The 13,707-nt window shown below is 37.3% G+C and overlaps 1 protein-coding gene across 2 annotated transcripts in view; it reads left to right on the top strand.

Annotated features, from left to right (window-relative positions):
* LOC146001616 (CD109 antigen-like) overlaps positions 1 to 13,707 on the top strand; it is a 123,742-nt gene that overhangs the window by 60,823 nt on the left and 49,212 nt on the right. For both annotated transcript variants that reach the window (XM_083139150.1, XM_083139151.1), the window contains exons 3-5: positions 8,097 to 8,289; positions 9,168 to 9,392; positions 9,987 to 10,237. In XM_083139150.1, the coding sequence (XP_082995276.1) occupies positions 8,097 to 8,289; positions 9,168 to 9,392; positions 9,987 to 10,237 (669 nt within the window). The remainder of the gene's footprint in view (positions 1 to 8,096; positions 8,290 to 9,167; positions 9,393 to 9,986; positions 10,238 to 13,707) is intronic.

The following is a 13,707-nucleotide window of genomic DNA, read 5'->3' as shown; positions in this document are numbered from 1 at the left end:
TAATGCCCGCTTTCCTAAGCACTTTGCATATCTTTTCTGTGGTCTTACCCATACTCCTTATTTCAAACCACCTCTCTTTTTCTTTCTCTTCCAATTTTCCCCTGCCACTTTTCTTCCTTCTGTTTATGTCCAGTCTATCCTCCTCCTCGTAGGCATTCTTTTCCAGCTGTTGCCATGGGCTATTTATTTTGCCTTCTTTTTCACATTCTTTCGTGCATATTTTCTTGATTCTGTCCTCCATATTCTTTATAAAATTTATTTTTGTCACCTCACTTACATCACTTATTTTGTGGCAGAATACCCCTGCTGCATACTTCTTCTGATGCCAAGCGGTTTCAATTTCTTGTCCTCTCTTCCTTTTCATCAATATATCTAGGTAGCTTATCTTGTCTTCTTCTATTTCAAGTTCCAACAATATCCCTCTTTCTTCATCTTGTATTTCTTTGGCAAATATGTCGAGCTGCCTCTTCGTTCCCTTCCATATGCCAAAACAATCGTCCACATATCTACAAAACATAATTATTTTGTCACCTCCTTTTTCTACCACTTTCTTTTCCCATTCATTCATAACCAATTCAGCCAATGCTGGGCTTAGGCTAGAACCTATATTCAGTCCTTCACTCTTTAACATTATTTTATCCCTCATTTTACTGTAACCGTTATTCCAAATGGTTTCCAGCGCCTTCACTACCCTTTCACTATCCCATTCTCCTAGAATTTCTTGTCCCATTTTCAAGGAAATAAATGAAAGGTGAAGAAGACACAATGAACTGTAATGGGGGACTGAAGATAAACAAAGAATGGAAGAAGGTGTTAGAAAGAGGAGAGAAGAAGGAAGAAAGAAAGGAAAAAGAGCGTGAGATAAAGAGTCCAACCACCTTCCAAATGAAAGAAAAATATTTAGCTAAATCGCCTGTCAGGTGAAAGTATAGTTGACAAGGGAAGACCACATGCTGGAATGTTGCAGGGAAACAACTTTCTAATAGTCTTGTCTGGAGGGAGTGATTTTTGTGTATATATATCGTCCTGTTTTGTACCTTGTTTCATTTGCACTTTGTGCAAAGTCTGAAGAAGACCTTGCTAGAAGGTTGAAACGTTACGTTTAGTTTGTTTTATAGTAAAATAAATTTTCTGCCTTGGTCAGCATATTGATTTTTTCACCTCAGAAGTGATAAGTATGCATTAAAAACTACAAAAGTTACTGGGAATGGCCAAGAAACAAACAATATATATACTGGCTCTGAATAAAGGTCAACTGAATATTAGGTCCAGCATCGGTTTCAAGGCATCAGTTTCAGAGCCCTAAACAAATGGCAGATAAGAGAGTATCTGTAACATGGATGAAAATTTCGTATTATCTTCCATGGTATTTACTCAGTTGACAAATGAGTCGATGACTTAAACTCAAACCACCAAAATTATTTTAAAAAATCTCATTATATCCTTGGGTAACTGTGGATATTACTAATGATAATCATAATGGCAGTTAAATCTTTAAAATTCCTGAATATGAACCATGAAACGAGACTATATTTTATGAGAGAAAGATGATTATATTACAGATTATTTTTGAGGACCGATCAAATATAGAAACAATCTTGATTCCTTTGGGCTTGTCTCTGAGAATCAACTGGCGTCCTGGTCTAGTTGTTAGCATAACATACTATAAAACCATGGGAGTTCACTCATCTTCTTCAAATCGTTGAAAAGACAGGACAGCCTGTAGGGGGGTGGTCATTTGCTTTCTTTGAGCATTGTGTGATGGGTGACAAATGTTGGCAAATTCTTTGTGAATTTTAAATAGCGAACTAAGATGACATCAGTATTACCTATTTATAGAGAAATTCATATATTTTTGTAGTAGACATTGTCAACATTGCAGTTCAAAAGATTGAAACATTATGTATCAATTTCTGTGTACAGACTGGTAAAGCCAAGAAACTGGCTGGTGTAATTTCTGCTTACAGTCGTGCTCTGTGCATATATGCTCTGTTGTTTGAATAGTTTTAGGGATATTGTTAATGATAAGGTTTTACGATTGCTACAACATGATCTATCTACGTATGCATGTATGCGGTTTACGATAGTCTCAATAGAGAGGGAAGTTCGTTGTGAATAAAGTATTTTATGGAGTCATAAAAAAAACCGACAGACAATAGTTTATTCTGCCGAGGAACAAAATACAATCGAAAACGAGCCATTGTGCGATTTTTGTTCCTTAGTATTGTTCATGTTATTGCTCAGTGCACACGGGGAAAGTACATGGTTATAGGATGTAGGTCAAGTTGCCGAACAAGTAGTGCTTCTTTCTCTCCTTTTTGTAATACAAGCACACTGAAACAATGTTTTGCATTCGGTGAAATTATTTACCAAGCCGTCCGTCATAAGCTTGAAGTGGAAAGCCTTCCTAAATTGAAAATAAGGCGCACGTTTGGAAACCAATATTCAGATTGAAATGCCACTAAGATTTCAGACTGACCTGAACTTCAAGTGCGTCCCTGTGAACAATAAATAAAAATATTGAATTTCCAACGTAAAAGTTTGTCCTCTTTGTGCTCAGGTAGGATAATAGGAATTGGATCCACAGTTTGAAGTGGGATCCGAACCACTGTGCAATGTGCCTCCGCATCCATTGCAAAGAGACGCTGTTACCACTACACCATCTGCGGGGCCTGAGTTTTCGTCGTCTTCGTCTTAATTTTATTAATTATGAAAAAGGTATGGGCATGATATTTGTAATAGTTTCGACTATATAATCCGATTGTACTAATTTAGTACTAATAGTACTTATTTAGATTTTAGATAACATCGAGTGCAAGCCAAATGAAGATTGTCCTGAATACGCTATGACGTATGAGAGAGAGAATACATCATAGTGTATTTAGGACAACACAACGATGAATCAGTCATTATAATTATTTCCTGTCATCATGTTGGTTATGTGAATTTATTCAAGTCTATTTCAATTGCTGAACTTGTCAGTCTTCGTCGTGATACACGCACACACACGCATATATACATATAATATGATGTTAGCGTGTTCCTTTGAAACTAGACATTTTCGACAAATAATTATTTGACACAGGTCCAAGATATAGCCTGATTTTAATACATAAATAACCATTTGGAAAAGCTGACCCTTGTAATAAACTGATGTCGGTGGACGCGCATTGCGCAGTGGTTCAGTGCCCTCTCTTATTAAGCTGAGATTGAAAATTTTAGGTGAAAAATCACTTTAAAGTACGAAAGCTAATCAATACTAAGGTAACCAAGTTTGACCAGAACACATCTTTACTAAAGAAAAGATATAAAAAATATGATCTGTACTTTTTTTTTTTTTTTTTTTACTTCTTTCAAGGCGGTTGTTTTCTTAAATCGTCACTTAGTAAAGACATTTGTAGTAAAACTAAAACTTACATAAAGAAGACAATGCCAATTACACTTATGTTCAGTTTTTGGACTTTTAACCACTGTATTAAATATTTAAGTACCTACACTTCGGAGGCAGAATCGCCTGCCCCCGTGGCGGAGTTGTTAGCACATCGCGCTACGACGCCAGCAGTTCCGGGTTCGAATCTCGGCCTAGGCATGGATGTTTGTGTGTGTGTCCATTCATCAATTTCATCATATCATCCATCATTCTCATCTTCGCAAATTAGCCAAAAGTGGCACAAAAAAGCGAGGTAAAATAAAGCAAATCAATCAATCGGAGGCAGAATCAGTCTCCGAAACGTAGGTACTTAAATATTTAATACAGTGGTTGAAGTCCAAATACTCAAGATGAATGAATCACCACTGATCAACTACAAAGACCAATTACATTTGTACCCGGCACTGAAAACATATTACATGTACATGATTTTGTTTTTGTACATTACCATTTGGCATTAAAACTTGTTAGAACCTATCTTGACAAAGACCAGGGAGGATTTGCCCGAGAAACAGGCGAACCTTGCAGTGTCAAAACCGAGACGGTAACCCTGCTTGCGACAGAATCCCGAATCAAATGCTATGAGTCTCCGCTGGGCCTCTTGATCACGAAACTGCAGCATAATAACTGCTCATGAACCCACTTTCTAAGGTTCTTGTTTTTCCTACAAGCCAGTTTGATGGATTTCTCACGTTCCAAGATTTTTACAATTTCTTAGTAAAACCAGGCCCGTAACTTGATTTCAGCCACCCCTGAGGCAAGCTATACTTGTCGCCCCAGGTTTTTGGACTATGCTGTTATGTGATAAATTCTAAAGAAAGAGTAACTACATTTTCAAAAGTTGTTCTTTTTGTTTCTGTATCTCGGTGACTGAGTAACGAAGCATTCAGTTATGCAGGAGGATTCAAAGATATTTATTATGTACAGTGGGATCCATGAGTATTACCGTGCAAATTGTCCATCACCATGTTCGTGCACTTTATTTGACCCAATAAGAGCTTCAAGAATTAAAAGAAAACTCAAAACAAGCTGTTGACAACTTCTGCACCAGCATACATAAAAATCCATCGCTTAAAAACATATAGGGCGCAAGAGAAAAGTTAATGAAAATAGTCATAGACAATTTGCACGGTAATACTCATGAATCCCACTGTACAAGCTTGAAGCCTTATACGAGTTTGTATACACCAAACAGCAAAAGTAATAGCATGTGAATTGTCCCATTACCATTTTGCCTCGGTTTGTTTTCTACAATATGATTATCATGTATTGAAACAAAAATGCCAATAAACAGGGAGTAACACCTGCTTCGCACCAACGTAATTTCATTATTAAAAAAAATTAAAGAATGAAATATAGTGATGGACAATTTGTCTATTATTATCTTTGCGGTTGTCTGTAAACAATCATGGGTCTACCTTAGAACCTAACCTTGGGGAGGAGGGGACAGAATCGAACTTGGGGCTTAACTTGGGAAGGGGGGAAGAATCACAAAGTTACCTACCCCGTAAAAATAGCGTGCAGGACTATTTTACGAAATAACTTTTTGCGAAATCATCAAAATTACTCATTACTTTGCTCTCAGGTCTGAGGAGATTAACAAAGGTGTCATTAACTTGTACATTTTTTTAATAAGCCTGCAAATTCTTGACGGCAAGTGCTCTCTTTATCCCGCCAAGTTATGCCTATGTATACAATAATGAAACTGATAATCAACATATAAATCATTTAATACTTCACTGTTTAAGCCTAAAATGTTCCATTCAACAAAAATTATAGTAATTTAATAATAGCACGATAGAAATGCAGTTATTCAAGTTGGAGATAATATATACTCTCAAAGAGTTCTCTTAGTGTGCATGTATTAATGCTGCTACATTATCGAAATTTAGCAATCCTTTGAAAGAGCAGTACCTACTTAGGCAGTTAACCATGGAGAATTGTCATCTTGACAGGAAGACAATGAACGATACTTCCAAACGTGCAACGCAAATGATGAGAAAATGTAAACCACATTACATTTTCAACGCATTTAACATACTGATGACAAATTATGTATGCTAACAATAAAAGCTTGGTGAGCAGAAGGCTAGAAGACCTTAATTCATTCTAGAGGAAACTTGGAAAGACAACTTCCGTACACGCGATGTTCCCTCAAGCGGCAAGATAATTATGAGTGTTATGTAACTTTTATTTTCAACCCATGGGAACATCCTCTGATGTTGTCTTTGTGTATATTCACAAAGCACAGTGTTACTTTCTTTCAAGTTAAGCCTATCATCATTGAGGAAAACAGTTGGGGAGGATTTACAGTCCTATATCGTGGTTCACCTTACCGGAGGTGAAATAATTATCCTTCCACAGCGTTTATTGTTCATCAGCAGCAACTGCTCAATCTTAGAAATTGTTAGAACTACAAGGTCAAAATTTGGTGCTCTTGAAATGCTAACCAAATGCGAACGTTTCCAGCTTATATCAGTGTGCAAATTATACGGGGGGGGGGGGGGGGGGTGCAATGCATTGTTCGATTCAGGTGTAAACAAAAATGTGTGCGTCCTTTTTGAGAGTAGATAAACACACATTACTATGAATACTAACTGTAACAAAACATTATTTCATTTATTTCTTCACCCCAATAACTTAGTAGAGCGTTTGCTGTTCTACCGTTGGATAGTACTTATTTTGTAATTTTATTTTTCACTAATTCTTATTTCATTTTAGAACACGTGTATTAGTTTTTATGTTAAGCAACAAGTTTTTATAGCCAATATTTAAATTAAATTACCATTTTTTGATCTTCCTTTATATGCGAATTACCGAGAAGAGTTAATCAGCTCAATCTTCTTGTGTAAGGATTTAATGTGAGAATGACTAAATGATGAGCCTTGCAGTGATATAATTTTCCTGCCTCATAAATTCCTTTCGTGAAAACTAGTAATATACGTAGTTGAACCTTGATTTTACGTTTTTCAGGGGAAATGCGGGAAAAAGTAAAATGGAGGAAAATTTTATAACGTTTTGCTGTGTTGAGGTCATCAAGATTGAATGTTTAAGCAGGAACATGTAAAATGCGGAAACGTAAAATCGGAGTTCCACTGTAAATACTCTACCCCTCCCCAATAATAACAAATACTTAAAATATTGTTGAGAATTTCTTGATCGCAAGATCTGTATTGCCGTCCGTTCGTTCGCACCCTTACTTACATTATCTCAATTCGTTTGTCTGCACACCCGTGTTAACCTCAGTTGCGTGTTTTTCGGCATTCATTGTAAAGGCAAACAAAATGCAACACAAGGAGGTTCAGCTCGGCACGTTGTATGGGCAGATCTCCGAAAGACTAGTAACCTCCCCGAAAGACGCATGGAATATTTCACATGGCGTTTGGCTCGTTCAGAGTGCCATAGTTGGCATGGACGTCCGGAAGGGGGGGGGGGGCTTCCCTTGGAAAATGAAAGTCAACCAAAAAGAACATTTCACACACACAATTTCATTTCTGTCACAATAATATATGTTAATTATTGCAAGGGCATTGCAGGAACATGATAACTTCAAACTCAAGCATTGTTTTTCGAGGGGATTTACTATTATAGGGGGAAATGTGCCTAGTTTGTCTTCTTGGAAAAAGAAATTTTTTGTTTGTCTCTTCCTCGAAAAAAATCCTGCGGACGTCCATGTATGGGCGTAGTAACTTGGAGAGGGGGTGGGGGGGCAGAATCGAACTTGGGCCTAACCTTAGGGGTTAAACTAAAAAAGTTGAAAATTTTCACCCCGTAAAAATAGCGCCCAGAACTATTTAGATAAGTAACCATTATATTTGTAAACTCATAAGAATTACTATTTGCCTGCACCTTGGGTCTCCAGAGGTTAACAAAAAAATATCCTCAACTTGTAAATTTTAATAAACCTGAAAATTTTAGGGGTGAGAGCCCCCTGTCCCCCAAGTTACGCCTAGGATAATGGGCCATAAGGTTAATAGTGCTAGAGATGGGAAATTTAGAGGACTTGAAACTATAAAATAATATGGCAAGATTTACCTGCTCATATGCAACCTCTAAAACAAAATGATCACCGACAGCTCCCCTTCTTCAGGGTCTTCAATTAATGAGAGAGTAAAGAAGGATCTCTCTCCTTCCGTAACGTCCTACCAGGTCTTCAATGAACATAATGAGATACTTCAAGGAAATCCCCAGATTCTCGGATGTTGCCATGGTGGTAACACTGTTACCTTCTAATGAAGGAATCCAAGGTTCAATCCCCAGTGGAGGCATATTGCACAGTAGTTCAGATCCCACTTTAAACTATAGGTCCAGTACCAATTAGCCTATCTGAGCATAAAGTTGACTTAAACAAACTTTGACATCCTGAATTGCTTATCAATGAGAGGATTTTCCACAGATCCTCTTTATGAATGAAAAGATTCCTACCTGAGGTCACCCACCTGCACATTGTTGAACCCATGCTTCATTGAGAGAGGACAATCTGAAATCTCAAACCAGAGTTTGTTTTTTTCACTCAGTTGCAATTTCATTCAAATTGAGATTGCCTTCCTCCCTTCGACCAAACAGCGAAGAATGATTGGTACAACATTTTTTGTAGTGATTTTCATGAATTGTTTATCTTTGTGTTATTCTACACTAAACTGTATTCTTTTCTTTCTTTTTGCAGATATTACACTATAATTGCACCAAAAGTTTTAAGGCCAAATTCTGAGTTTCATGTAGGTGTGAGTTTACAAGGAACTTCACAGCCAACAACAGTTAAAGTAGAAGTAACTGGAACACAAGATAGTGGAGGAAACTTTATTACAAGTCAGACTGTGGTAGTGGAACCCTATTCTACACATATAATAAAGTTGGAGGTAATTAATTTTCATAATTCTTATTTATCCATTAAGTCATTACAGAAATTTTGCAGGGAATCACACAATAAAGATAAATAGATAATGCATACAGTTCCACAATAATTTAAAGGTAACAGAGGACATGTATGTAAGTCTCATGGATATCCTAATGCATCAGCAAGTTAGTTGTTGTATGAATAGATGCATATTGTTTTACAATTCATAGTCATGTGTTCAGGATTTAAAAATAAGAAAATATTTATAAACAATTTCTGACTTAGTAGAGGCAGTACCGTATTTCACCCCATAATTGTCACAGATTTTATGCCTTTTTTTCCAACCATTATATGAAGCTTTTTTAAAAGTATATTGTGCTGATATTTCTGGTACTTAAAAATCACTTATTACTAGGTAAGCTGTCTTTGCAAAATTAGGATGCACAGATTACTCGTCAATGTACGTTAAAATTCAATCAATGCACATAATTTCTTCGTGACAGATTAGGAAACATTTTTCCAGTGTGGAAAGAAAAGTCGGCACATTAATTGTTATTGATTTGTGCATTATGGTCGAAGTGTTATATTTGAGAAAATTTACTACAGAGTTGCAAAGTATGGATGAACAAAATTTTATCTTCTGTGTCCGATTCTGCACCAGTATCATTGGTTTCATTATCTGATGTGCTGATGCAAGACTATGCGATGAAAGGATATAAACCAACTTTTGGACTGAAAAAAAGAGCAGTGAAATTACAAGAGTACTGATAATTCTGTTGTCCCTTTTGATATTTCTATGATCTTGTGTTCTTAGTTGTTTGATAAAGTTGCCATAGCTAACAGAAATATAGCACTATTAAATATTATTTTATAAATTTAATTATTATTATTCCTTTACAGATTGGTGACTTAGGACCAGGATCGTATAATTTAACAGCAAGGGGTACAAATGGACTGGACTTTGAGAATACAACAAAACTCGAATATGTCCACAAGAGTTACTCTGTGTTCATCCAGACAGACAAAATGGTTTACAAACCAGGGCAAAAAGTTCAGTTCAGGGCTCTTGTGCTGACAAGTCATATGAAACCAGCAGTTACTGGTTCATTGGATATTTACATTCGGGTAAGTCTTGCTTCGTTTTATTACTTTTCTATTGTTTCTCCATTACGCAAGCTGGCAGAGAACCCAACAACAATTATCTGGTTCCACCTTTGGACATGCTTGAGGCAAGGTTTAGTTTACCTTCTGCATTAGTTTCCATTATTTAGTTTTGGATATGTTATTTGTTTCCCACCATCTTTGTATCTTTGGTTTACTTTCCGTTTGGTTACTGGCCATGTTCCTTACTACATTTTAGAACACACAATATGGTTGGTAGTTTGTCATTTTTCGCAAAATATGGGTTCCTTGCAACACTGGCATGTGCCATTTCAAAATGGGAAGACACATAACAGATATGATCAAATTTTATGTTGGGTTACAAGAATACAGGTGGCAAAATGGACTTTTTTGAACAACATGCTGACAAAGAGTGTAATGAGAAAGGAGATTTGTTTTGATATCCTCTAGTCCATGCTAGTGTTCAGCCAACTGATGTAGCAAGCCAATTTTTATTTTCATTTGAGAATTCGACTGTCGATTACCACAATTACTTTCGTCATTAATGCAACTAGTCAGTCATACCTGATCCGTATTTTATTTTATGTGATATTACAGGATGGCAAGGGAAATCGAGTGAAGCAGTGGAATAGAGCATTGACGACAAAAGGTGTGTTCTCAGGCCACCTTCAGCTGTCTGAACATCCAGTGCTTGGTGACTGGAATCTCACGGTTTCTGTACTTGACCAAACTTTCCACAAAACCTTCCAAGTGGCTGAATATGTTCTGCCAAAATACGAAGTCACAATTGATGTTCCTCCATACGCTACTTTCAAGGACTCCAAAATAGCAGCAACAATACATGCAAAGTAAGTGTTAGTATAGCGACATATTGGTAGAATAAAAGTACATAATCAGGGTGGCGACAGACCTGGAAAACCTGGAAAACCGGGAAAAGTCAGGGAATTTGAGGTGTCAAAAAAAAGTCAGGGAAATGTCAGGGAATTTCGTCTTCATCGACCTTTTTTAATTTTTTTTTTATTATTTTTTATTTATTTAAAGATATCGTTATGGAACTCTTCACGAGAACAGGAAACTTCGTTCGTAAGTTTCGGCCTCAACTTTTAGGCCCCTTTTATGCGCAACACAACCACGGCGCCAGAAACCAGTGAAGGCAGGAGGAGAGAGAGAGAGAGAGAAATTTCTCTCGCCCGGGCTTCTCGGCGGGAATTTTAAATTCGAACACTCTTTGGAGGAAAATTGTTATAACTCGGGCACTATGGGAGCAATCTACTTCGGATAACTTTTGTTTTGCAGCCAAAACATCAGCGCATGCAACCGTGTACAATTCAGAACGCGGAACCGAGGATGGGGGGTTTGGGGTCGCGACACCCGAATTTCAATGAAAAAAACATAAAAATCTGGAGTTTGCCCCCTTTTCTCCCGCTATTTGGGAACAAGGCGCGAACTTTGGTGTTCTTTTCAAAGAATGGATATTTCTTAAGAGAATGAAACATGTTTCATGTTCTTAGGTGCCATACAAGTTGAATAATAAGCCAAAATGTGATTTTTTTTTTTACGAAAAATAAGTAATTTGCATTTTTGGAGGAAAATTATTATAACTGGGGCACTATGGGAGCAATCTACTTCGGGTAAGTTTCGTTTTGCAGCTAAAAGATCATAGCATGTAACCATGCACAACTCAGAACGCCGAACCGAGGAAGGGGGGTTTGGGGGCGCGACCACAGACTTTCAATGAAAAAAAAATAATAATCTGGAGTTTGCCCCCTCTTCTCCCGCTATTTTGGGGAGAAGGCGCAAACCTTAATATTCTCTTCAAAGAATGGACGTTTCCTAAGAAATTGAAACATGTTTCATGTTCCTGGGTGCCATACAAGTTGAATAATGAGCCAAAATGTGAAACTCTGTTCGGAAATGTGGAATGGATATGTTGCGGAGAGGGGGATGTTGGTCATCAATATGAATTTCCCAGGCTTGCTCCAGACCTGTGTCAGAGTTTCCACCCAAACATAAGAGTATGAAGGTCCAAAAAGCACATTCATTTCGTAATCAGCACCATGATACCATATGGTATCATCGGGCCAGTACTACCTTACTCTGATGATACCATATGGTATCATCGGGGGAGTAAAGGTTAAGCCTCTAAATATTACGTGGAAAATGCATTGAATTATCATTTTTTCTTCTCCGTATGGGAGTAGTTAAGGGACTTGTCAACAGATGGAGGGGATAAGATCGGGTGTCGCCGTCCGATAGTTGTCGGACGTCGTAATAAGGCATTTTGTTGGGCAAACTGAAGGAACATGGAAACAAATAGGTTCCATTGATACATACGATTTTTGTCGAATATCGCCACCCGACAAAGTATCTCACTACTGAATGCGACAGAAATTGCATGGACTGCAACATCCAACAAAAATCGCATGCATAAACAAGAAGAGCTTTAGACTGCAAATATGTTGCTGGAATTTTATTACTCTTCTGGCTCACTTCACCTTATTTAATGTAGCAGTGCTTACGAAGGTTTTCCTTCATCATCCTGACGTATTACTGGTTTCGCACAAGTTAACATACGTTTACAATGACATTGCGCTATTCTTAGATATCAAGAAGAATCCAACAAAACGGGATATATATTGAATACTATCACGAAAAAGTGAAACATAAATCTGCATTATTGAATGTTATAAAAATTGGCAACCTCAAATTTACTGCAACACTAGTATTGCAATGAAATTAATGCCACTCTCTGTCCTGTCTGTTTAAACTCGTGAGAGATGGTCATTAATCTCTCACTGAGTAAGGTTAATGTCCAATATTATGAAATAAAATACTATTAATAAATACGTAAATGTTTTTATATCATATTTACTCGATTCATTGAATCATAAAAGCAAATCACTTTCTTCAAGAATTGACATTTCTCTGCCAGCCCTGCTAAATTTTCACTTTCCATCTACTGATTTATACGAGGGGTGGCCAGAAAGTAATTTCCGATTAGTAGGGACATTGATTTTTTGCAAACGCCAAAACCGTGAAAAATTGTAATTGCTGCGATGTTATGTTTAGGAATGTGCAGTGATGTCTGGACACATTTTTCGCCTGTTCGAAATATCGAAATAATGCGAATTTGGCATAAAATGCCAATTGTTGTTTTTTTAGCGATTTTTTAAAAGAAATGTACTAAAACAACGAAAAATTCCATGAAATCCAACATTCTTGTCTTTTCTAGGCCATGCTTGTGTACCTAGAACATGCCAGTTTTCCAACATTTTACTCAAGAGTAAACTATAGAGTTATATGTACATGGAATAATCCGACAGCCCACGATTTTTTCAACTTCTATCAAAACCATTTGCATCGCAGAGCAAAGTGGCAGGGTTCTAACAGGAGATCGAGTGCGAATCTACCGTCACACGGGAGCTATATCTTCAGTATTTGTCGCGCGAGATGTGTTTTGAATTACCAAGCTAAGTGCGCACCATCGGCATTTGTCGAGCGAGTAATAATGGAGCTCCAGTCGTTAGGGCATCTGACTGCTATGAATGAGACCCGGGGTCGATTCCCTGCGGGGGAGAACCGGGATGTTTTCCACCTATTTAAACTGCTCCGGCACCCACCCAGCATCATATGAAGCTGGTACCTTCAGGAAACTTTGAGGGATAAAGGTAGCCAGGAGCGTGGTGCTGATCACATCACCCCACCTTCAGCCGTAATCAAGAAAGTGTGGGGCCCTAACTCCACATCCCTATACACCTTCATGGAAAAGTGCAGGGGAGCACTTTACTTTTACTTCCTCAAAAATCTGTTCCAACATATCAAACTGTCATGAAAATACGTAGACCATGTGACCCACAATTTGAAATAATAGTTTAAAAGCACAATGGAGTATTAAGTTTCGGTATATTTGGCAGATAAATGTTCTAAAACATAAAACGCGAATTTTGGGAAACGTAACACTAACAAGTCAAAAAAAGATAATGCCAATTTTTGGTGCTATAATATATCGATATCTGTCACGTGAGATTGATTGATTTTAATTTTTTGGGTGCGTCGCCACTTATGATCATTATGCGCCCTTCAGTATATACGGGGAAAATTCTATTATCTAAAATCCTTACCTTAAAATTAAAAAAGGGGTATGGAAAATAACTTTCCCAAAATAACTTTCAAGATATCAAACTCTCACGAAGAGGCGTAAGCCATGTGACTTACAATTTGAAACAGTAGTTTAAAAACACCATGAAGGTAAAATATCAGATATTTGCCAGAAAATGCGCTAAAATGAAAATGTGAATTTTGGGAAAAATAACACCGT

Source organism: Lepisma saccharinum, chromosome 17, assembly GCF_977018435.1.
Source record: "Lepisma saccharinum chromosome 17, izLepSacc3.1, whole genome shotgun sequence".
Taxonomy (NCBI): Eukaryota; Metazoa; Arthropoda; class Insecta; order Zygentoma; family Lepismatidae; genus Lepisma; species Lepisma saccharinum.
The sequence above is the reverse complement of the archived record's forward strand: the minus strand, read 5'-3'. Positions and strand labels throughout refer to the sequence as shown.